This window comes from Onychostoma macrolepis, chromosome 04 (assembly GCF_012432095.1).
Source record: "Onychostoma macrolepis isolate SWU-2019 chromosome 04, ASM1243209v1, whole genome shotgun sequence".
In the NCBI taxonomy this organism is placed as follows: Eukaryota; Metazoa; Chordata; class Actinopteri; order Cypriniformes; family Cyprinidae; genus Onychostoma; species Onychostoma macrolepis.
In genome coordinates this window covers 19,602,874-19,629,781 of record NC_081158.1, presented here as the reverse complement: position 1 = coordinate 19,629,781, position 26,908 = coordinate 19,602,874, and the positions used below count along the sequence as shown (strand labels likewise).

Sequence of the window (26,908 nt, the reverse complement as noted above, 5' to 3'; positions counted from 1 at the left end):
TACTCTGGGTTTATGGGGAAACACTGATCTACCACACACACACACACAAACACACAGTAGTGAACACGAACACGAACACACACACGAACACACAGTAGTGAACACGAACATGAACACACACACAAACACACAGTAGTGAACACGAACATGAACACACACACAAACACACAGTAGTGAACACGAACATGAACACACACACACACGTGTAAAAATCACATCAGACTCTGCAGCAGTTGGTTGAGCATTATGTAATACATTTATTATGGCTCTAGATAGTAGTGAGGAAATGTAACCATGAATTTATGAAGCATGTACAGCTTTTGATGCATTTGGAGCTAACATACTGATCTGCATGTTTACAGGAGTAATGATGCCTAATATAGAATCTGAACTGCAATAGAACTGCTGTTGTGCTCCTTGTCATGCTCACCATGGCTGCATTTGTTTGATGAAAAATATAATAACAACAGTAATATCAATGTAAAAGAACTGTTTTCTATTTTAATATATTTTAAAATGTAATGTATTCCTGTGATGCAAAGTTTTTGAGCAGCCATTACTCCAGTCTTCAGTGTCACATGATCCTTCAGAAATCATTCTAATATGCTGACTTGCTGATATATGTCAAATTCATAATGTTATACCTATGATTTCTCACAGAATAAGCAGGCTTGTGTGTCAGTAAGTTTTTATTTGTCTTATCATTAAGATGACAAATGTTCTTGTAATATCTAATCAAAATTCAACACCACTATACTAAATATGCTAATTACATATTCATGAAATTACTCAGCCTGATCAAAATGCATGTTCAGTATATTTAATGGACAAAATTATGCTTTTAGCTGTAGAATACAAATGCCTTGAAACATCTATGAAGGTCTCAAAGTTAAAATACCAGTTTATACCAGCAATAATATCCATCCTGATCCAGGCTGATTTACTGTATGCTGGTTTGGTTCTGGTTGAGCTGTTAAACCAGTCTAACTCATCTACACAACACAAGCTAGGCATCAAATTGTGTAAAACTAGAAGATCATTTAGAGAAATTAATTGTAAAGTGCCTGAAGTATCTGACATACAGTCATACGTATATAGAATAATAACTCAACAGGTTGTTAATATCAGGTCAAGTGCTGAGTGTGTTGACTAAAGCTTCATTTTTTCATCAGAAAGAGCTTGTTAGTGGATCAATGTCGAGCAGCCGTGCATGGTTGAGTCTCTCTATTAAAGTTCAATTAACCCCATTTAAGTCTCTGTCAAGCTGCCTTCAACAAAACCAAACAAACAAACAAATGAAGCAGTGAGAATTAGAGTCAGATTGAACAATCTCCACACCAGCTAATTAAGGAAGCTTCTCTTGATTGTCAACTTGAGCGCTTTGTCTAATTACAGGCTGTTTTAAAATCACATTGATTTGATTGAGCTTTGAATCATTTCCACATCCCTAAGTGCCGCCCATTCATCTTTACAGTGAGGAAAATAAGTATTTGAACACCCTGCTATTTTGCAAGTTCTCCCACTTAGAAATCATGGAGGGGTCTGAAATTGTCATCGTAGGTGCATGTCCACTGTGAGAGACATAATCTAAAAAAAAAAAATCCAGAAATCACAATGTATGATTTTTTAACTATTTATTTGTATGATACAGCTGCAAATAAGTATTTGAACACCTGAGAAAATCAATGTTAATATTTGGTACAGTAGCCTTTGTTTGCAATTACAGAGGTCAAACGTTTCCTGTAGTTTTTCACCAGGTTTGCACACACTGCAGGAGGGATTTTGGCCCACTCCTCCACACAGATCTTCTCTAGATCAGTCAGGTTTCTGGCTTTGAGCTCCCTCCAAAGATTCTCTATTGGGTTTAGGTCTGGAGACTGGCTAGGCCACGCCAGAACTTTGATATGCTTCTTACAGAGCCACTCCTTGGTTATCCTGGCTGTGTGCTTCGGGTCATTGTCATGTTGGAAGACCCAGCCTCGACCCATCTTCAATGCTCTAACTGAGGGAAGGAGGTTGTTCCCCAAAATCTCACAATACATGGCCCCGGTCATCCTCTCCTTAATACAGTGCAGTCGCCCTGTCCCATGTGCAGAAAAACACCCCAAAGCATGATGCTACCACCCCATGCTTCACAGTAGGGATGGTGTTCTTGGGATGGTACTCATCATTCTTCTTCCTCCAAACACGTTTAGTGGAATTATGACCAAAAAGTTATATTTTGGTCTCATCTGACCACATGACTTTCTCCCATGACTCCTCTGGATCATCCAAATGGTCATTGGCAAACTTAAGTCGGGCCTGGACATGTGCTGGTTTAAGCAGGGGAACCTTCCGTGCCATGCATGATTTCAAACCATGACGTCTTAGTGTATTACCAACAGTAACCTTGGAAACGGTGGTCCCAGCTCTTTTCAGGTCATTGACCAGCTCCTCCCGTGTAGTTCTGGGCTGATTTCTCACCTTTCTTAGGATCATTGAGACCCCACGAGGTGAGATCTTGCATGGAGCCCCAGTCCGAGGGAGATTGACAGTCATGTTTAGCTTCTTCCATTTTCTAATGATTGCTCCAACAGTGGACCTTTTTTCACCAAGCTGCTTGGCAATTTCCCCGTAGCCCTTTCCAGCCTTGTGGAGGTGTACAATTTTGTCTCTAGTGTCTTTGGACAGCTCTTTGGTCTTGGCCATGTTAGTAGTTGATTCTTACTGATTGTATGGGGTGGACAGGTGTCTTTATGCAGCTAACGACCTCAAACAGGTGCATCTAATTTAGGATAATAAATGGAGTGGAGGTGGACATTTTAAAGGCAGACTAACAGGTCTTTGAGGGTCAGAATTCTAGCTGATAGACAGGTGTTCAAATACTTATTTGCCGCTGTATCATACAAATAAATAGTTAAAAAATCATACATTGTGATTTCTGGATTTTTTTTTAGATTATGTCTCTCACAGTGGACATGCACCTACGATGACAATTTCAGACCCTCCATGATTTCTAAGTGGGAGAACTTGCAAAATAGCAGGGTGTTCAAATACTTATTTTCCTCACTGTATATCAGACATAGAGCTGATCGATACGCCAGCAACATGTGAGGTAAACAACACATAATTCAATGTGCATTGCTGCCAGGCTCTGAAACAAAGCCTTTCCTCCTGCTTGTTTTGCACTGTAACTCTGTTAGTGTAGGAGGACATTCATTCTGACTAGATGGATGTCCGTTCAGAAAGCCGTGCCGTGCATCAGCCTTCGGCTAAAAGAGTCCAAGATCATTTTTACTGTGGGAATACATTTCCCACAGAGCCACACCTCACACACTTTCTCTCTCTCACTTCCTCTCTCACATGCATAGTTCAGAATAATGCAAATGCTTTGTCTTTGCTTATTCATGGAAATCTAATTTGTTTCCAGAGACAAATGTCTAAAATGTTATTTTATTAAAGAGCTTGCTTACAATTGATGGAAATAATCAAATTTTAAACATAAATGTATGAAGGAGTTTTCAGCAGCTACAGTCCAATAACATTATGGTTTATGAAAGTGCAATCAGTTCATTTAAAGGCGCCATAACTCCAGTAGAACAGGCTGCCTACTTTTCAATGGCCTTGGTTCTGAAGTATATTTTTTTCCCAGTCAAAAACGATTTTAAATGAGTTGTTTAATAAAACATTAAACCATGTATCAATCCACCCAACTCTGAGGTGACTAAAAAAAATTACAAACTTTGATTTGAACAAGCAAAATATACAAAAACTGGAAGGAACAAAAGACTATCTGCATGAGGGGTGAAGAAAAGTACACTTGAAAGGCAAATGCAAAATTCACAAGCCAGATGAAGGCATTTGGCAGATATGTTCACCATGGATTACCCTTGGAACTTAATCTTTCAAGTCTACAACTGTTATCCTTGAGGGGATTCAGGTTAGGAATAAACCCAGAGCCGTATAAGAGTCATTCATTTAGTACCTGACACACTTTGACTTTTGTTCTCTCTCCTCTTATGTTGCGTTGTTGTAGATTCGGCTGTACGCCAGACCTGACGCCATCCAGAGCGGATCGGGGGACTACGCTCTGCACATCACCAAGAGACTCCTGCAGTTTTACCAGGATTACTTCAAAGTCAAATATTCCCTCCCTAAATTAGGTAAGACGGCGGTGAAATGTCTTCAGCTTTGTCTGGCTTCAGTGATGCTTTTGAAACGGGCAATAAATGTTCTTCTCATGGGAAACCAGGTGAATTTTCATTGTTCCATTTGTACTCCCAATCGGTTCTGTGTGACTTCCTGCTTTGTGCTTGTGTAAAGAGGTGAAGGAGTGTCAGTGGCAACTCAGTTCTTGCGTTTATTGATCCTAAAAGCCTTTTAGGCCGTTTGTAGTTGGGTTTGGTCTTGGGAATTGGGGCACACACCACGCATGTGGTGTTAAAGTGTGCGTTTGTCACTGTATTGACGTGTGTGCTACTGTATGTTGTTGTAAGTGTGCGTGTGCTTGTGCTGGACTGGCTCACATCATACTCTCTCTGTGCCAGTGTTTCGCTCCATTGGGTTCCTGTCAGTTCTCGGTATTCATTTGAATATAGTAATCAATCTCTCTGGGCTTCTGTCCGTCTGTCTTTCACTCTCCTCCCCTGCTTGCTCACTTCCTCTGTGAATGTGTGTATTTGAGTGTGCATGTAATATTAATCATGTTTCCTTACTCTCTTAAACGCTCTCTGGGAAGCATTCACCCTGTTTGCTAATCGGGTTAAGACCCTCTCAATATTCAAAGTACATTTCAAGTGATTTTCTTTCTGAATTTCTTTTATTCTCATGTTCACCTCCTGGTAAATCCAGTTTACGCTGTTAACTGTGTTTTGGAATTGTCAGTCGGTCTACAAGTTTGCAGCAGCTAATGAGCAGCTAGCATCTTCCAAAACACAGCACCCAGCTTACTGCAAGCTAGCATGGTTTTCTAAGGACTTTAAATCTACACACCAATAAATATAAATATTTAAACTAAACCTGTAACACTTTAGAATAGGGAACACTTATTCACTATTAACTACGAATTTTCCCTCATCACATAAATTCCTAATTTACTGCTTATTAATAGTTAGTAAGGTAGTTGTTAAGTTTAGGTATTGGGTAGGATTAGGTATGTAGAATAAGGCATTAATATGTGCTTAATTAGTACTAATAAATGGCTAATATTCTAGTAATATGCATGCTAATAAGCAACTAGTTAAGAGACCCTAAAATAAAGTGTTACCAAAATTTTGCGAAACTCCCTGCTCATAAAATAGTTACGTTCTCCCATTGGATCAGCTTGGTATTATAACCCCCTGTAAAAAAAAAAAGACTACTTTTAAATAATATACTTTACAAGAAAATTAAGCACTCAATTATTATTTAAGTGCAAACTCAATATGATGTTTTCGGAAACTTAATTGCATGTTACTTACACTTTAGCGAAAATATATTATAGTTTAAATTTATATTAAATGTGATTAGCTAATTCGCTTTTTTGGGCCCACATAAGTATGAAATTTCATAATGACTTCGACTGTCTTTGAAATATGGTTAAAGTGCACTGCTAAATCTACTGACAAGCATTTATGAAAAACTAAATTAGCAAAATTGCTACATTTTCTTCATTACCATTGAGATTTAATTATAGATTTAGTGGTAACACTTTATTTTAGGGTCTCTTAACTAGTTGCTTATTAGCATGCATATTACTAGAATATTAGACATTTATTAGTACTAATTAAGCATAATTAAGTTATTCATTTATGTGATGAGGGAAAAGTCGTAGTTAATAGTGAATAAGTGTTCCCTATTCTAACGTGTTACCAAAAAAGTTAGCATGAAGGTCATAAACATTAACATAAATCACTGAGGCGAATGAGATTGTACAAATATATACAAATTTGCCAAAATGTAAAATAGTTACTACTTGTCATGAGATTGTGTTAGGCATACTGGCTCAAAATTATCTGGCCTTATGCTTCATACAGATGGAAATTCTGTTTAGGATACGTGATCTATTACTTGTTTACAAACAATTTTATACCATGTGACCTACAGTATCAGGTCAGGAATGGCATCTTTTAAAACCTCTTAACATGCCCTCGTGCCATTAATGAGGCTTTTTTATTACTGCTGCTCTATTGATTGACGTCCTGTAGGATCGTTTCTCTGAATCTTCTCAAACACGCTGAATTCTTTAACGAGGCTAGAGATTTTCACAACCTTCATTTTGTCGTCTGCAAAAAATATGCTCACGTCTGGTTGTTAAAATGTCACGTCAAGGATGCTGCTTGTGCAAAGAAACTGTTTGTTTTCAAACTGAGTTGGTGACCTTAAGATACTTTTGACACATTCATCGTAATGTTGCATGTCACTCCTAAACTTAAGGGTGAAATTATTTCAGTTTCATGATGTGGATGTAATGAATGCATGCATTACATAAAGGCACCATCTGTGTGTTGAGTGTTGGAGCAGTTGCAGCCCCCCTGGTCTCGAAACAGGGACATTCTGTCATTCTGCTCATGCAAAAGAGAAATGAAATCAGAGCGTATGGGTTAAGGACAGATCACTTCTCAGATGTGTTTTAAAAGCTTGTTACAGCAGTTGAAAGCATTTCCTCACACTCCGGTTCTTAATGTTTCTTCAACCTGAGAGATTTTAAGTCATTTGCTTGTTGCTTCTTTGACTTGAAGACTCAGTTCTTTGTGTCTGTGGCTCTTGGCATGTGATCCGTTGCTAATGGCATAACGATTTCTCTCAGATTGAGAAGCGACGGCCTAAAACGCAACACGACTCATTCATCAACGCGAGCCATTGTTCACCTGCCGAATCTAAAGCAGAGTCCAATTAGAGCAACTTAATCAGAGCCGCCATCTACTGTGACTGGCAAATGAGAGACAAAGAGCCACCAAACACTTTCTCTCTTTCTCTGTTCCTCTCTTTCATTCACTCTCTCTCTCGCTCTCAAAGAGGGTGAAAAAGGGAATGACAGGAAAGAGATTCAAGGAATGATGTAAACCAGAGGAGAAAGTGGACTTTGTTGTCGAGTAGCAGTTACTACTGTCATATGAGGATCAGTAATCGGTTTCATGCCTTTGACACAAAAGCTTCTAGAAAAGTCACATGCAGAATGATAATAAGATGAATGAAAGTCCATGAAGAATCAGAGCGGAGTGTGTTTGCCTCCACAACACCCTTCATCCATTTAGATTTCATTACATCAACAAGTGTCCTCAGATGCAAGGATCAAACTGTCTGATGCTTTTGGGAGTTGTTGTGAGGACACTCTTTAGCTCCCACTGAATGGATAAATAAATGCATTAGTTATCAGTGAGCGTTTGCAGCCGCTTTCTTTTAGACATTTCACCCCCACAAATCTGTGTGCCGCAAAAACACTTGACGGCTAATTCTCAGACTAAGTCGAATTTTACAGAAAACAAGAGCCTTTTTCACCGTCTAGTGCTCAAACAATTTGTATATCAAATGAGATGCTGCTCAGAGCAGGATGATAAAATGGACTCTTAGATGGTAGTTTGAGTGAGCAATCAGCTATAGGGAACTGAAGAAATTCATAGAAAATACTAGCCTATATTGATTATAGGATAACGCACAGTATAGATTTCTTAAATATTTAGCTTATATTTTAAACATATGTGCGATGATAAATGCTTTAAATGGTAGCATGTCACATGAGTGGCATCCAATTAAATAAAACAATATATAGTTTGTGTAAAAATATAAAATACAATTTATAGTTTTGGTGTTAATTATCATTTACTCAATTAAAGCATGCTTCATTGTCAAATTGATTTATTCTTATTTTAATTTTGACTTGCCAGCTGGTTGTTTTGTGTCTGCTGTCAATAAAATCTGCTTCTATGAAGACTATAATGAAGCACATCATCTGTTCGTCAAGAGAAAGAGACTGTGAGCGTTTGAAGTAGCATTTAGCACATCCTTTGAGAGACGTGATCTTTCTTAGATATTGATCTACAGTAAGTGCTTCTCAGAGAGAGATCAATGATCTATCAAAAAGAGGCCGAGTCGCTCCGGACTCTTCTAAGTCTTGACAGCAGCATGTGACTGACAGATACGGACAAAAGCAAATGGAAATCGAATGCGTGACAAATGTGGACGGGTTAATCTGCCTTTGCTGTTAAAAGTGCTGAAAGGATCAGCAGCGTGTGTGCATGTGTGTGTGTGTGTGTGTGTATGAGCCGGACACTGGGAAGAGATCCAGTCCATCACCAACTAATCAGTCCAATCAAATCCCAGTGCCATTCATTGCTCTGGCTGTTTTTCCTTTTGAATTTCCTGCTTGTTGATCCAGGAACAAGTTCCTCTGGCTGAATCATGTAAAGCTCATGTACCTAGAGATCAGATCACACACTTGTGACCTTCAGATTTATTTCAACCCACTGCATGATGGGAATGATGACATTTATCACAGTCACCTTTGGGGCACCCCTACTTGATGAGATAACCGTGAGAACAGAGCATTCTGGGTAATTTCCTCGGTCTTGGGAGATCAGTGACACTTAATCTGAGAGATTGAGATATTAAAGACTGACAGCAGGACGTCTGAGGGCATCTGATGCTCGCCTACACCAGAAACACGTTTAGATGCAGCATATACAATATTTTCTGAGGTGAGTGATCGGTTTTGAGGTGGATGAGACTGTTTTTTTATTTTCCTGTTTTGAATGAGTTCATTTTTTCACTCGTTTTTGCAGTTCATGTACTTTGCAAGGTCACCTTTCACTGCGCCTTTCCACTTTATTGTACATGTCATTATTATTATTTATTATCAATACAACTGTGACACTGTCATTTCTCTATAGTTTGCTTTGTCTCACTCTTTTAGTTCTTTCTTACTCACTCTTTCAGTGTCGTTATGCCCCAAACTTGACCCCAATCTACCCATCATCCCTCACTACTTTTTTCAAAAATTGAAGCATAAGTTGCCCTTTAAAATACCTCATTTTTGAGTCTCGATCACTATCTCTGCCCGTCTCTCTGTGTGAATGTTCTGGGTCGGGCCCTTAATACAAAAAATCCCAAGGATAATGGTAATCTCTGCTAGAATTCATTAAAGCTAATCATCAAGGTCGGACGAGGGGCGTTTTGAAAGCGACTCGCCATCAGTGTGAAAGTGACGGCCATAAAACTGAAGGGTATTTCACTAGGGATGAAAAATGAGGCACATTATAAAAGAATCACAAAGCTGCTGTATGTCTGATGAATGTTAACATACGCTCTCCATTTCTCTTCTTTTACTGAAGAATGAGTTACAGAGTGTTTGCTAAGTGCTTCTCAAACCTGACCTTTGGCCTTTAAAGTTCTTCTAAGGGTGGCTATGTTAAAAAATGAATACTAGCATACTGCTTACTACATACCGTGCATCACAGACTGAATACTACCTCTTATTTATAACAGATTGCATGTGAAGCAGTAAATGCATTATGCAACAATATACATTTGGTCACCCAAATAGACAGACAAATCTGTGTACAATATATGTACTACAGGCAACAGTAGTATGAGTAGTATGGTAGTGTGCTAATCTGAATTGACTTTTCAAAAGAAGGAGGTTCAGATTCATTAATTCCAGCAGCATCCGTTATTGTAAAATGTGCCATTATGATTGATGAGTTCATTTTGGTTATATATCTCTCTTTATTGCAGCACAAAACCAAAATCCTCATCACAAGCATCAGAAATCTCAGTTTCTCGATTCGTCTGGTATAAAAGGAGAAATCCGACCATTATTAACTTCCTTTTCCTCACATTTAATGAATAACTTCCCAGCGCCGACTGAGACCTTTATATTGCTTTCCATTACCAGAGCTCATTCACAATGAATTAATACGAGTGTGTTTGCTTTATATTGCTGTTTATCATAGAAAGCTATTAGATCACACAAGGTCACATGATCAAAGCAGATGCTTGACACTGCTGCTCCTCAGGTGTCATGAATCACATGAGCTGTCACATTCATTTTTGGAAGATGCTAATGAACATACAGGTGTCTGCAGCTTCTCTATTAATATTACATGAGCTTTGCTTTGCATTTCAATATGAGTTTGAAGCCTTCATCATCTAGAAAAGTGAGAGCAGTTGTTATTGAGTGTGACAGTGTGTCATTAAATTTGTTCCTAAGTCTGGTGAGAAACCTGCTTACATTTTAAGACATGATACACACGTTCCTGAAGCCTGAGGAATGTTGACTATAAATTATTTATTTAAGATTTATAGAAGGGTATTTGTGTTATTTTGTTTTTATATTTTATTCACATAAATTGGCTTTTTTTTCAGATTTAATGTTAAACACAAAACAATTATTCTAGAATCCATTTAGAAGCTCAGTTAGTGTTATTTTACTATCACTGAGATGCTATTATAGTTTAAATTATTATTTTGAATTGCTTTTTATTTTTTATATTCTTCATTAGTTTAGATTTAATCATTTTGATGTCTTTTTGTCATGTTTATTAGTATTTTTTTTTTCTTTTAAATTTGTCTATATAGGTGCTACAGTTAAGTCCATATATATTTGGACACAGGCACAATTTTTATTATAGCTGAAAAACATGTTCATGTTACAGTTATACAATCTATATAGGCTTAAAGTGCACACTCTGATCTTTAATTTGATGGTACTCTCATCAAAAATTGGAGGAAAGGTTAATGAATTACAGCTCTTTAATATGTACCTCCCCCTTTTTCAAGGGACCATACATAATTGGAAAGTTGACTCAAAATCTGTATCGTGGACAGATGTGGGCTATTCCTGCGTTATTTCTACATCAGTTAAGCAGGTAAAAGGTCTGGAGTTGATTCTAAGTGTGCCATTTGCATTTGGAAGCTGTTGCTGTGGACCCACATCATGCGGTCAAAGGATCTCTCCATACAAGTGAAACAGACAATTGTTAGGCTTCAAAAACAAAACAAATCCATCAGAGAGATAGCAGGAACATTCAGAGTGGTCAAATCAAAGCAAAAGCAAAAGCAAAAGAATGCACTGGTGAGCTCAGCAACATAAAAAGGCCTGGATATCCACGGAGGTCAACAGTGGTGGATGATCGGAGAACCGATTAGATTCAGTCAACCGAACAAAAGCATTCTTTGGACGGCTGAAATTAAGATCAACCTGTACCAGAATGACGGGAAGAAAAAAGTATAGAGAAGGCTTGGAACAGCTCATGATCCAAAGCATACAACATCATCTGTGAAATTTGGTGGAGCAGTGTGATGGCATGAGCATGGCTTCCAGTGGCACTGGGTTACTGGTGTTTCATGATGACGTGACAGAAGACAGAAACAGCTGGATGAATTCTGAAGTGTATAGGGATATACTGTCTGCCCAGATTCACTCAAATGCAGCAAAGGTGATTGGATGGCGCTTCATAGTACAAATGGACGATGACCCAAAACATACAGTAAAAGCAACCCAGGAGTTTTTGAAGGTAAAAAAGTGTAATGGCCAAGTCAGTCTCCTGATTTCAACCCTTGCTTTCACTTGCTCAAGACAAAACTAAAAGCAGAAAGACCCACAAACAGACAATAACTGAAGTCAGCTGCAGTGAAGGCCTGGCAAAGCATCACAAAAGAGGAAACCCAGTCTCTGCTGATGTCCATGAGTTCCAGACTTGAGGCAGTCATTGCCTGCGAAGGATTTTCCACAAAATATTAAAAATTAACATTTTATTTATGATTATATTTACTTGTCCAACTACATTTGAGTCTCTGAAAATGGGGGCAACTGGTGTCAGTGTCCAAATATATATGTATATAGATTTTCTGTTTTAATTTTAGTTATTTTTGTGCAAATTAAAGTATTTTTTTGTCAATACTTTTTGAATTTTTAATGCTTGTTAGTGCATCATCTTCAGCAGCACATGCTAATGCCAAACTCTGCTGGAATGACTCTCGTGTGATTCTCATGAGTACAGTATAGCATGAAGAATGATCCAACATTTCCACAATGTTGCAATATGTTTTCATTTTTCACACTTGTCATTTCTTGTGTTGAGTTCTTCGGTCTTGATTTTCTGCTTTCAGAGCTCTGGCACCAGCAGTGCGGCTGTATTCAAGGAAACACAATGACCTTTAGTGTGTTTAATCACAGCTGTGTGTGTTTTCGGCCCGCTTGAGAAATGATGAAAGCTGGAGCCGTGTTTCACTCTTTCTGCTGAGTCGAGGTCTTGCTTAGTTTGGAAGCCGAAGGCGATGTCACAGACCTCGTGCCTCTTCATCTATCAGCCTCTTTCTGAAATCTACAGCCCTCTGGTCTCTATCGATTCTGCCCATCATTTCTGTTCGCCTCCTGCTGAGACTCAAACCTGAAGCAGAGATGGAGATTCAGAACAGCGAGGAGGAACTCTGCTGTTTCCTTTAAGAAGATTAAAAGGGAACTTTGCTGGTGGTTAAGGGACCCAGACATCAGATTATACAGAAAAAAAATACAGCAGGGGAACACGGCTGTGATGTTTCTGGCAACTTGTGATGTCAGTTGAGTTTGGTGTCCCGTGTAATCTTTTCCCCAGTGTGAGCGTCGTTTTTCCCATAATCCTCAGCTACAGCTAGGACTGATATATACTGGCTGTACTGCAGGTGTGCTGAAGCTGCTAATCAGTTGCTGTCTGACTCATCTGTATCTGTATCTCCTTCAAGGTGAGATCAAGATCATGTTCTTACTCTCCTGAACAGTATTCTGGTTACTGTTCACCAGCAAAACTGGCAAAGCTGATACATTTTTGCTGGGTAAACAAGTTTACTTGTCTAACATTTACATATCCAAAATACAACTGGTGACCTATTGCTGGTCTTTACTATGGTATTATATTGTTTCCAATAATAAAAACACATTTTAATGTATATTTGTGTTCTTTGATGTGCCATCTAAATATGATGGTATTTTTTATGTTTTCGATGGCTCAAATATGATTTTCAGATCTGTTTTCATTTATTTGTAAAGATCAAATATTTTGTATGCATAATATTATAATAAAACTTTTTTTTTTTTTTTTGCTAAATTAAATGTAATATATTTATTACAAATATCACAAATGATATTGCCCTTAATTTATTTAAATGTATTTATGAAACAAACTATTTTTTAAATGTAAAGATTTGACAAAATGTACAAACAGCAAACAAGGAGAAATTATCATTTAGAAATTAATGTAAAATATTTGTTGGTACATTCGATTTTTACACAAAACTACAATCCGAATTCTGGAAATGAATGAAAATGAAAAGGAAAATGAATAAAAGAATTTCAAATCACATGAGCCAATATTTTATTCACAATATAACATAGATAACATAACCCATGTTTAAACACAATTACAATTTTATGCACAAAATGAGCTCATTTCAAATTTAATGCCTGTTACAGGTCTCAAAATAGTGGGGACGGTGGCATGTTTACCATGGTGTATCATCTCTTCTTTTCAAAACAGTTTGAAGATGTCTGGGCATCGAAGTTATGCGTTTCAGGAGTTTTGGTGTTGGAATTTGGTCCCATTCTTGTCTGATATAAGTTTCCAGCTGCTGAAGAGTTTGTGGTCGACTTTGACGTATTTTTTGTTTAATGATGTGCCAAATGTTCTCTATAGATGAAAGATCTGGACTGCAGGCAGGCCAATTCAGCCATGACTCTTCTACTACGAAGCCATGCTGTTGTAATAGCTGCAGTATGTGGTTTTGCATTGTCCTGCTGAAATACACAAGGCCTTTCCTGAAATAGACGTTGTCTGGAGGGGAGCATATGTTGCTCTACCTTTATATACCTTTCAGCATTCATAGTATCATAGTATTCAAAGGTCTTCGGTCTTGTCCCTTACGCACATAGATTTCTCCAGTTTCTCTTAATCGTTTGATGATGTTATGCACTGTAGATGATGAGATTTGCAAAGCCTTTGTAATTTGAGGAACGTTGAGGAACGTTGTTTTTAAAGTATTCCACAATCTTTGTATGCACTCTGTCACAGATTGGAGAGCCTCAGCCCATCTTTACTTCTGAGAGACTTTGCCTCTCTAAGACATCCCTTTTATAGCTAATCATGTTACGGACCTGATGTCAATTAACTTAATTATTTGCTGTTGCTAGATTTCCTCCCAGCTGAATCTTTTCAAAATGTCTTGCTTTTTCAGCCCTTTGTAGCCCCCGTGCCAACTTTTTGAGACCTGTAGCAGGCATCAAATTTGAAATGAGCTCATTTAATGGATAAAAGTGTAAAATTTCTCAGTTTAAACATTTGTTATGTTCTCTATGTTCTATTGTGAATAAAATATTGGCTCATGTGATTTGAAAGTCTTTTAGTTTTTTAATTTTATTCAAATTTTAAAAAAATGTCCCAACTTTGCCGGAATTTGGGTTGTATATGAACTAGTTTTATTTTCTAAAACTGACAGTTAATAGAATAAAATAATTAATAAATTAATGTCATTTCCATCTAACTTAGACAATTTGATTGATTGTTTGATTGATGAAATCAATTTCCTCCCAAGTGGCTCACTGTCAGTTTAAAAACCCCTGGTACAATATATTGTATAATTCAGTACCATGATTTATAGTGCCATGGTTTATATGAGTCATAGAAATACTACTATTTTTGTTGAATGAGCACTGTGCTACGTCCGAACTGATTGCACTATGTATAATCATTTTCTATTAAAAAAATATTTTTAAATCAATTTTTATATCATTTTGTTTTTATTGTTGTGATTATTATTTATTTTTAATGACTATTTCACTTCCTTTTATGTAAAGCACTTTGAATTACCACTGTGTATGAAATGTGCTATATAAATAAACTTGCCTTGCCTTGCCTTACTACAGAACATTTTTAAGGAAAGGAGTGAAAAAAACAGGTATATTGACTGCACACTAAAGAGTAAACACCCTGCTGAGTGTGTGTTAATGATATTGACCTCACCGCTAAACACAAAGAATCTCACACTGTCAGGGCTCGTGGTTCTGCCGTCACTCCAGACTTCTGCTGTTGTAAGCAGTTTTGCTTTGTGTGTGTGTGGTGCTCAAAGTGTTTGAAGTTTAGTTTCACCTACTTTTGTGTTTGATTGCAGGATCCCGTCTTCACTCCTATTACAGGCTTTAATTCAGCCTCAGTTTGTGCCTTAGATCAGAGTCATTTGTCTGAGAAAGTAACGCTGTCACTGGTTTAGTCAGAGCTGCACTGGAGCCTCATTCATCACTTGTGAGACGGCTGGCGGCTCGTGCTGATTGGAGGTTTAGGATCAACTGAAAAGAGAAAGAGAGAAAAAGAAATATATAAAATACAGAGATCTGTGCCCTTTATATCCTTCATTTCTCCATCAAATTCACATCTACCCATCATAAGGGTAAACTGTAGTATAATGGCCATCTGTCTGTTTATGCTGATTTATGAAGCTCTATGGAAATGATGGAAGATGATGGTATTTAAGTATTTATGGCCTCTTTAAATGGTTTTAAGGATAAAGCCCCAGAGACGGACGGTGATGCTGCTGAAGAGGGATTTGAGGGGCTCAGCGAGAAGAGCAAAGTGAAAAACTCAAGAATCCCTCAGCTCACAAACAGCAGAAGCGTCTGATTTTATAATGCGGATTAGATCTGGACAAACTGGCTCCCAGAGGACTGTTCAATAAAGTGTGATGTAATCCTATAATTGGATTGATTATGACAGAGAGGAGACGGGCCGTCAGGCCGCCAGGCGAAATGTCAGGCCGGCCGTCACACTGTAGGAGCACGCAAGCACAAAACACACACAAATAAATGCTGCTGTTCTCACAATGGAACCAAACTAAATGTAGATGAATCTAATACTAATCTAATCTGTTCAGCATTCTTCTTTAGACTAATTAAATTAAAGAAATGCAAAAGTGAATTCACCATTTCTTTTATGAAAAGTTTCAACGACCTCGTCATTACACATCTTGGGAAATGGCAGCCGAAGTTTAACCGAAGACTAGGTTATGTTGTTAACATACGTATTACAGTTTTTATATTTCATGGATATTGCAAATAAAGTTTACTGTAGATTGTTGATGTTACTACAGTGATAGTTGACAAAGGATAAATATACTGTTTCATTTAAAATATGTAAAATTCTGCATGTCTGTATGACAGCCTACATACTTCATAGATGGACGCTGGTGTGCTTTATGTGAAAAATGTATGAATACTCAGTAAATATCAAACTGTCTGTAACACACAAAGCAATAGTGAAACATGATAAAAACACTGTTAGTCAGGCAGGACTGTCTTTTAGTTTCAGTCTCTCTGAAAGTCCTGCGTTGAATTGTGTCTTCTTTAGAAACAAATCCACGGTAAAATTAATCAAACAAGCGGCCAGGTTCTTACTGGCATGATCTGGAACTATTAAAAATAAAGCTCATTCACTCTTTCCTACTATTAGGATCAGAAGGAAGGCAATAAAAAGAGTGTGTTTTTCCACTGCTAAATTGGGAACTATTACATCAAAATGTGACATATTCCAAAATGAGTCACTTTAGCAGCTTGTCTTCAATATAAGCTGTTTTTAGACTACCAATAAAGTTTTGAGTTCTGAAACTCACACAATAACCTCTTATACTGTATGGCAAAAGATCAACTATAAATAATTCACTCTAGTGTCTAAGAATTTTCTCCACTTCACACCCAATAAGACAACGAAATAAGTCATCTTTTCCTGATATCAGCTGAAACTGACTGACAGATAGATATGCAAAGCAAGGCAAGGCACATTTATTTCTAAAGCATACTTAAAAATGCATGTTCAGTTGTTTAATGTTAATCTTTATTTAAATTTCTCTCTTTGTCATTCACATGTATTTTGGTTTCAGTTTATAATAATCACATGAAACAAACAATATTCATTGTTTTTTTTATTGTTAGGTTTCCATATGTTTACATTTACAGCCCATCTTTATATACATCGTTGCTGATTTGAAGTGCTGATTTGGAGTGCGTTGTAGGCCTATCTGTTACTTACATTTGTTTCTATTTTGAGTTTAAGTCCGATGATGTGTGATGATGATCTTCCAACATGGTCCGCTGCAGCTGCAGCCGCATCCAAAATTAGAGTCTGGACAGGAACTTAAGAATTACTGGTTCTGCCCGGACATACCATTCACTGAGGTTGCCCGGGGAAGGAGGAAAAGTTAATTTTTAGTTGTTGGTTTATTTTGTTGTATGATTTAGGAGTTTGGGGGGGGGGTTCAAATAAAGACCCATTTTCTAGTGGAAAGCTTGTGTTCCTTGTTCCTGATTACTCGGTCCCTCACAATCAACCTGTTTGAAGACCTTAAGGGCCTAGGGCATTAGGCGAAGGAGAGCTGCAATATATTGGGGAGCCTGGCTTTTAACTACTTATACACATATAATAAAACCTTAAATTTAACATGATATTCAACTGGTAACCGTTGTAGTGAAGCCAGAACAGGAGGGATGTGTTCCCTTTTTCTTACTCCAGTAAGATGCCTCACAGCAGCATTTTGTATCAAGATGGGCCAAAAAGGATTGAGCCACTCCTAGGTACAGTGTTACAGTAATTCCACCTAGGGGAAACAAAAGAGTTTATTACAACCCGAATTCCGGAAATGTTGGGCCGTTTTTGAAATTTGAATAAAATGAAAACTAAAAGACTTGAGAAATCTCTGTGCGTAAGGGACAAGGCCGAAGACCTTTGTTGGATGACATGAGAGTAGATCAAGTTCGGTTGACTTAAACTTGTAAAATGGTGTGTTCCACGGTTGAAATAAAGCACGGAATGAACATTAATAAACATCATAAAGTGTTTAAGTAAATATGATAAGACGATTGGTTCACGTGTTTGAACTGAGGCAATACAGTGATCTGTCACGACACATTGAAGAACCACAAAACAGTATTTATTGTTTTAATTTCTTTAAAAATTACAAAATTAAAAGCTGAGGGTCCTGAGACCTTGTTTCATATCAGAAGTAACCTGCTCTGTCTTCTCTGTCGGTGTGTTGTCAGTTTCCTCTTTGCTCTGTGATGTATTTTTCACTGCGTGAGAACATGATGTGTAGTGTGAGAGCGGTTTGTTGGTCATGGCAACAGTAACTAAGGATGGGCGGGTTTTGCGAATGGTCAACTGACCTATTGGTAAGCCCCTCCCCTCGAACGCAGACTAGCCAATGGCAGTCGAGTATCAGTTACACGGGGAGCGGAACTCGGACATCTTTAGGTTTCAGCGCCATAGAGAAACATTGGAAGATCCGAAGCTCGCATCGGTTTTATGGGGTTTATGCTTCAAAAATGGAAAAAACTATGTGCCTGTGGTACTTGTAAATAAATTAGAGAACAACTGCACACTCACTTAAGCACATTTATTAACCAACGTTTTGGCTAGTAGCCTTTTTCAAGGTAAAGCTTGGGGTACTTGTAACACTGATTCCAGGTATCCTGAGAGGATGGGCAATATAATTTATTTTATTACATTGGTAACACTTTATTTTGATGGTCCCTTTTGAACATTCTGTTGACACTAAGTAATGTTGCAACTACATGTCAACAAACTCTCATAAGAGTATTAGTAGACTCTGCTTCATATCTACTAACTCCTTATTGTGTTGGTCTCCCAACAGATATTCTACTGACTAGAAGTAACTTTGCAAGAACTTGTCAGCTTAATCTAACCCTAACCCTACCAGTCAACTAATACACTACTAGAGTGCATGTCATAATTTTCTAAATTTTTCAAGGGAAGGTATAGATGGGTATCATCTGTGTAAAATGATACAGAATATTACAGAAAATACATAACCTAAAGGGAGCACAGCGAAAACAAAAGAGGGCCCAAGATTGATCCCTGAGGTACACCACTAGTTAATGGTTCCATAGAGGAAGAAAAATTACCAACCTCCACCACTTATTAAAGTGATTTTAAATAAATTCAAAACCAGTTCAATGCGGTGCCTTGACCCACTTAACCTTTCAAGCAAAATAGTATGATCACTGGCAATAGTATGTCAAAGGCAGTGCTGAGATCGAGGAGGACTAGAATTGCCTGAATCCACAGCTAACAAAATATCTTTCAATACCTTAAGCAATGCTGACTCTGTACTGTGCTGTCTATAACCAGGTTGATACTTGTCTAATAAGCTATTGTTACTTAAAAATGCAGACAATTGACGGAGAACAGCCTTTTCAGTACTTTACGTAAAAATGGTCATTTTGAGATGGGACAGTAGTTATCTATCATGAACAGATTTAGACTTAGACTTTAGATTTTCGAAGTGGATGCACCACTGCCTGTTATTATTAATTGCTAAAACAAAAGGTTCTATGACACCCGGCACTTTGACAAAGAGATGAGCAGGCACCACATTTAGGGACCATAAGGAAGGCTTCATTTTATGGAGAACATCCACAAGGATGTAAAAAGATATAGGCTCAAACTCAGTTAAGCAGGCTGAACATGGGTCAATTACAGATGAATTCATGCATATTAGGGGCCACAAGATCAAATGGTATTAATTTTACTGAAAGCAAAGCCTAAAGTTATCAAAGATTGTAGGTGAAGCATCAGGAAAAAAAGCCTAGTAGGAATAAGTAAATTATTTATTGTACTAAACAGAGTCTTAGGGCTATGCAAATGTTTTGCTATCAGGTTAGAAAAATATTTTCCTTAGCAACCTTACCAGAGTGCTGGTAACTGACCATAAAATCTCCCATGATTTCATAAGATACACAAAGCTTATCTTTCATTCACTTTCTTTCAGCCTTCCTCCATTCCTGTCTGGATGCATGAGTATCCTTGTTAAGCCAAGGCTGTGTTTGTAGCTTGGGTTCCTTAATTTTAACTGGAGCTACAGAGTCTAAAACATTTCCACTAGTGCTGTCAAATGATTAATTGTTATTAATAGTAATTAATATATGTGTGTGTTCTGTGTATATTTATTATGTATATATAAACACACATCCATGTATATAAGAAAAATATGTTGTTTATATTTTACATATATTTCTATATAATATAAATTATATGAATATACATATATACATGTAAATACATGTAAATATTTTCGAAATATATACTGTATGTGTGTGTATTTATATCTACATAATAATTGTCCACAGTACACACATATATTCTATAAATAAAAACCTTTATTTTGGATGCGATTAATCGTTTGACAGCACTAATTTCTACACAAAGTGGTAAAATGCGAAAGGTGTCCTCTTTCTTAAAGCTGCTGTTGAAGAGCAAAAGGCAAACACTCCTGATAAAAGCATCTTCCAAATGTTTAGATATACAGCTGTAGAATTAACAAACCACATGTGATGACCTCAGGTCCGAAGGGACATGTGTATACATGTATGTTAAAATTACCAAGAATCAAAAGTTTGTTGTAAAATGGTACTAGAAAAAGTAAAAAACCCTGCCTCTTATTATAATGTGGTATTTGTAATTGTGCTTCAAAACTGCTGAAACTACTTTTCAGATGACGCTTTGGAGAAGGGGCCCAGTTTCCTGTGATTTATCCAAGTCTCATTTATGAAAACCACTTTGCAAGACAAAAGTGATGATTTAAATAGTATGGGACACATGCTCCACTTCCGAGCTCTAGAGTTTCAGACGTGTTGATGTGAGCTTGATGCGGCTGTAATGTGTGGTGCTTTAGAGATGAACCACATCAGCAGAAGCTTTTAGTTAGTCTGGGTTTGAGGGTAATTATCACTCTCTTCTCAATCTCTGCTCATTCTATAAAGTTTTTCCTTGATATCTGAGGTGGGTTGGAGTCTGGAATGAAGTTACTAATTTCAATCACATCTGATTTACTGCAAATATGCCATGAAATGAGAGTTTCAGCAATAACATAATCAGCTGTTCTGTCTCGTCTGGCCTGGTTTTATTTGCCCACTGATTAAAACTTCACGAAAGCTCAGATTCTTCAAACAAGCAGTATTTAGGTGGACATTTCAATTGAGAGAGCGTTTAGTGAGGTTTTTCTGTGCAAAGCACTTTTTCTGTTTAAACAAGGTTTCTCCTGCAGAGTTTGTTCCTCAGGCTTTGTTCCTCAGGGTGTGCTGGGTCGATTATTTTATAAAATGATTAATAAATAGCAGTTTAGCATTACAGGGTCTCTTACTACAGTCTCTCTCTGAACAGTATGTGTAAGTCACCTCCAGTTGTATTGATCTTACATTTTCTGCTTTAGCAGGGTTTATGAGTGTTTTCATCAGCCTTACTCAAATATCCTATATTTTTAGACTGAACTCCCAGCTGAACTTTGAATCTGGTTTAATGTGACAGATCGCTTGATTAGATGTTGGTTTATGCTGAACATGTTATTTCATTCAGGCTGTAAAGGGCGTCACGATTGATGTTTTTGTGCTTCTTTAGATCTGCGTTGCATAAGGATTTCAGAGCAAGAAATGTACATTATGACCCTTAAATATCAAACAAATTAATTCACAGAGCTGCTGCTGCAACTCACTGTCAGAAATGTGGCTACATTTAATGAAAGACACAGAAATATGAACATAAACAAACAAAAATAGATATGGCCTGAAGTTGTGTCCTTGCTATCACCCCTGTGCATGTGTGTGTTTTGTGGGAACATTTGCTTGGACACAAAGCTGCATGCATGTGTAATTAAGAGTGTTTATCTTGTATGTGTACATGTGTATATGTGTGTGTTTGAGCAGTGCGTGCATGTGTGAATGTGTGTGTGTGTGTGTGTGCATATAAGCAGAATCAATGTGGTAAATCCCACAGCAGCGTCAGTCAGTCCGGCCTCATCTGTTGCTGTGTGGTGATGTAACAGTGTTCAGGGAGCTGAGGACCGCCATCGGGAGAAAGAGAGAGAGACAATAGTGCAGGATGATGAACGATAGAGGGGTAAAGAGTGGGAATGTTTAGAGCTGAATCAGGAATGGATGGGTGGATGAGGTGAAAGAGCTCTGGTCCAGTGAGCGAGGAAGACTGTCTTTATGGTTTTAATTGTCTCGACCCCGAGAGGGCAAGCAGCCGGCTGGGCTGGAAGGCCTTGACCAATCACAGTGCTCTGTCAGCCAGTGGCTGCGGCCTGAGGCTACAGCGACTAAATCTATAACACGCTGCTATAAAAAGCACATCACACACACTGAACCCTGACAAAACAATGAGAGAGCACACGGTCACTCCTCCTACTGACCGCACTTCATCATATTCAAAAATAATGTCTACAGCGAGGACTAACAGCGTGTTATATATGATTCATAAAAATCCATGTCACGACGACTCCAGCTCAGCACATTAAACTCTTAACAGCCTATGAATAATTAGCCTTTTAGCTTGTGTTTTTTGATTTATACACCAAACAGCTCATTGATTTCACTCATCAAGAAACAATCACGAGCAGTCTGAGCGTAAAATTAAGAATATGAGGTTAATAATGGACAGAACTCAAGCCAAAACTCACTCAACATCAATTATTATATGATCCTGTCACAATATCATTAACACTACAAGATGAGATCTGCATTTGAAACCCGTTGAGCTTGATTTATTTGGCTGAAAAATGCAAAAAGAAAGACTTTAAGGGTCAAAACGTCAACACGTATTTGTTGAAAGCATTCAGCAAACAATTGAATCGCTCAGGAAGCTGAAGCAAATAACGAGGCTGGTTAGATTGTGGAGTAATTATATTAATCATTTCACATGTCGTGTGTTATTAGAACAACCGTTCTGCTTGAAGTCAAAATAAACTGGTGCGCTGCTGCACTGAAATGAAGAGTTGTGATTTCATAACTTCTCAAAAATACCTCAGAAACTGTGATAAAAATAATGTAACTGAACGCTTATGCAGATCAAAGCACAAACTGAACTTACAATTTAGTTACAACTCTCTGAGTGTGGAAAATACCATTAAAAGATGTGTTACTAGAACACTGAAAGGGATTTTTCTTCTAATATACTTTAAGAACATTTTGAGAAGCTGAACACAATTTGAAATACAGTGTGGTGAAATTTGTCTTTATTAGTCTCTTTTTATTCTTTCTCTTTTTCTTCCAAATGTGTCACTGTACAATAACAATTATTAATCTAATGAATCAGAAATCGAGTATAAATCACTTTTTTATTGGCTTCAGTTCTATGAACACTCAAACACTTTTACAAACACGAACAGAAACTGAAGTGAATAATAATTAACTATAAACTGGTTTCTCAAATTGTTTTTGACTACATAGAGTTCTATCATTGCCAGTTCAATTCTTTCTTAAGTTTAAATATCAGACCTAAAACCAGCTCCAGTATTAAACATCAGGCACTGGCTACATTTCCGTAAAACCTGAAATAAGCACCGCGCACTTTTCAGGTCATATGTCCGCAGGAGTCGCAATATAATTTTGTTCTGCGTTACATATGCAGGTTTATTAAACAGCCTAGTATCAAAAAGACTGTGGGTACATTTTTGCTAAATGATATTGCACTTTTTCTTGCATATTTTGCACTTTCAAAGTGAAATGTCCAGTGAGTGGTGCTAAAAGTGCATTCAGTTTTATCTGAAACAGATGAATGCGAATCTGGCAACATTTTATGATGTTGGTTGTTGTACCTTTCTCTGTCCACCTTAAAATGTCCAGTAGGTGGCACTAAAAAGTTAATGCTCTATCGTGTTAAAAATAACATTCCATCAATATTAAACTCTACCCTAAACCTAAGAGTTATCCTAAACCTAAAAATTATTTTCTGAAGCAACTGCTCTGTTTTAGCTTGCTCTTTTATAGTGGCTCTTTGATTGTTCCCTGGGACTCATAATTGTGCGCTCTGCAACACAAGTGCCATGCTGTACCAGGTGAGCTACTGAGCAAGTTTACTACATAATTAGATACATATTAGTTACATATGTAAACATTAATTTACAAATTACGCACTGTGGAAAAAGTGTTTTGACGTCACAACAAAACAGTATTTTGAAAAGAACAGGAGGAAAAGAGTCTTTATTAATCGATAATATGCCCCCGTAATCATAATCATAGTTGTTTGTGTCTTGTAGCCTCTAGCATTCATTTCAGCTGGAAACGGCAGTGAAATGTATGTAGGCTACAAGTTAGTTTTTGCAGTTTTGCAGTAATGGAGAGTTTCCAATGAGCCTGGGTTGATCATTTCATATAAAGATCATCATTACAGAGAACAGAGATTTCTTTCTAGATTAGCCCAAATAACACTTGACCTCTGCAGTTCTTGTCTCAACCAATGAATTCACATGTGTTGTTGTGGTGGGTCGTTTCTCCTTGAGGATTTTCTGTTGTGACTGTAATTAACTATTTCATACTCGCTTAGCTTGACTGTTGCCTTTGGCTATAAATATTATTATCATCCTATCTGAGATCAGATTAAGTGTCTGCAGAGCTTTATAATTCTCTCTAACGGGGCTGTATATCTGCCTCACCTCTTTTTCTCTGTCTGTCTTTCTCTGTCTCATAAATTGACACTAGACTGTGCGAAACTCAAAGCACTGTGACATTATTCAAGAGTTAATTGCATTTCTTTTTCTTTTTTTGTGTTAATTCTGTCTCAATTTCTCAGAGCACAGTGATTTCTGTCCATGTCCTCACTGACCTTTTCCCTTAAAATTAAATCATGACATGTCAATTAGCAGGCATCATATTCACACGTCCTTCTGTCAGGCAAATTGCAGGATGAATGACCTCACTGTAGCTGCATTCAATCAAAATCTATCTATCCATCTATCTATCTATCTGTACATAAAACGTAGTGAAACACTGCTGTGCTGCTTGGAGATGCATGTTTCTGCTGTGGTTTTGTTTGGAACTTTTGAGCAAAAACTGACAATATTGTGTCTAAAATGCTCTTGCTCGTGTGATATCGTTAATTTTTATCATATGATATAAATATTTCTGTCATGACAACTCTCAAAAATATTATCATGGTAACATACAAGGCAATGTGTTTGGTCTTAGCGGAATAGATCTGATACGCTGCAGACATGCAGATGTCTGTGTAAGAAATACTGCTGCTGCATATATAATATGAAATAAAACCCCATATATAACATACATGATATTCACCCCATAGCAGATCTATACAGGCGGAGCTGGGGAAGGTGGAGGGTTTCTGAAGGTATGCTGAAAACTGCTACAGTGAACACTGATCAAGTATTTGAATGTTGAGCAGCAAACTCAGTGGCTGTTGATGCAAAAGTAACCAATCAGCTGCACAGTAACTGTGTGATTACTTGCAGATTATGTTAAGGACCTATCAGTCTGTGTTATCGAGTTTCCTGACAGAACTTTTTTTATGAAACAATAAAAAGTTGCCTTCTATGTCAGGGGGGTCAAAAGTTGTTCCTGGATGGCCACTGTCCTGCAGAGTTTAGCTCCAACCCTAATTATATATACCTGAACCAGACCGAGCAAGAGTTGTTTAGAGCTGGTTGGAGCTAAAGTCTGCAGGACATTGACCTTCCAGGAACAGGATTGGCCACGCCTGTCCTATGTCTTGTTTAAGCTAATTTCAGAGTAGAATAAATATATTTTCACACATTTTGACAAAATTATGCAAACTAAACCTATTCTGCTTGCAATTAATATTTATCTTGATTTTTCTTTGTCATCTCATATTTAATCTAAAACTATTCATTGACACTGCTGTCTAAAAAAATTATTAGAGAAATTACAGTTATCAATTTTTTGTTATCAACACACAATCACAATACATTTTAAAATGTTTTAGGATTAATTTTAAAAGTAGCTAAAATAAATAATGAGGACTTGATATAAAGTTTCCCAGACAAGGGGAAATTTTACAAGGGGAAAAAAATCTGTTAGTCCTAATAAAATTCAAGAACTCGGATATGTGTCAGAAGTTGAAGAAACGTCCCATAACCATCTTCAAGAAGCATTTCATTAGTGTTGCATTAGTATTTTATTAAAGTGTGCGGCCCTTGTCTCCCAGGAGCCCGATTATTACTGAAACACACATGAACAGATCAAACCGGCTTCTTTTTTCATCGCTGTCTTTCTGTGTTTGGCCGCATGTCTCCACCATCTGTGAGACTCGTCCATATGATTCTCTGTCTCACTTTTGCCTCTCCTCCTTCTCCTTTTCCTTGTCCCATCTTCACATTTGCATGTTCCTCTCAAGCGCTCTTGTCCTTCTCTATTTCTCTCTCTCTCTCTCTCTCTCTCTCTCTCTGCATGCGGGGAGTGTTTGGGTGTGGGTGAGGGTGCTCACGGAGAGGTGTTTGAAAGTTTCCTTTTCTTTTTCTATTTTTGATTTAAAAGGGGAATTTGATACATAACATTTTTGTAAAGCTGCATTTAGATTTGAAAGCCACGTGTTGGTGGTGTTCGCGGTAGCGTCGGAATGGCGTCACCTCTGACGGGGGGAGAACCACCTGTTTCGCGGCGTCATGGAGTCCGGTGCGTACCTGCTCAGGGTGTATCGGTGGAGGATGTACTACTGGCGGTCGGAGAAGAGGTTGGTTATGACAACATCTCTTCGGCGTCCAGGATGAATAAAGCGGTAGTGATTTTTGTTAAGGAGGATAAGTTAGTAAACCGCTTGGTAAGCAACGGGATTGTGGTAAGTGGCGATTTTGTTGTTGTTTCACCGCTTGTTACACCTACGACAAAAGTTTATATATCAAATGTTCCACCATTTATTGGAAATGAGGATATTGAACGCGCATTAGCCCAGTATGGTAAATGTGCTAGTGCGATTAAAACTATCCCATTGGGATGTAAAAATGAAGCATTGAAACATGTGATGTCTTTTAGGAGACAGGTATTTATGTTTTTGAATGTGCCGGAATTAGATGTGTCTTTCAGAGTAGTACACGAAGGGAAACCATATATGCTCTATGTTAATACAGGTAGCTTGAAGTGTTTTGAGTGCGGAGATATTGGCCACAAAAAGTT

At 37.6% G+C, this 26,908-nt stretch overlaps 1 protein-coding gene across 1 annotated transcript in view; it reads right to left on the bottom strand.

Annotated features, from left to right (window-relative positions):
- The window catches only part of LOC131538520 (thyrotropin-releasing hormone-degrading ectoenzyme-like), a 44,912-nt gene extending 18,806 nt beyond the window's left edge, over positions 1-26,106 (bottom strand). The window contains exon 1 of the mRNA XM_058772387.1: positions 26,071-26,106. Within this exon, the coding sequence (XP_058628370.1) occupies positions 26,071-26,106 (36 nt within the window). The remainder of the gene's footprint in view (positions 1-26,070) is intronic.
- Positions 26,107-26,908: the final 802 nt, after the last annotated feature.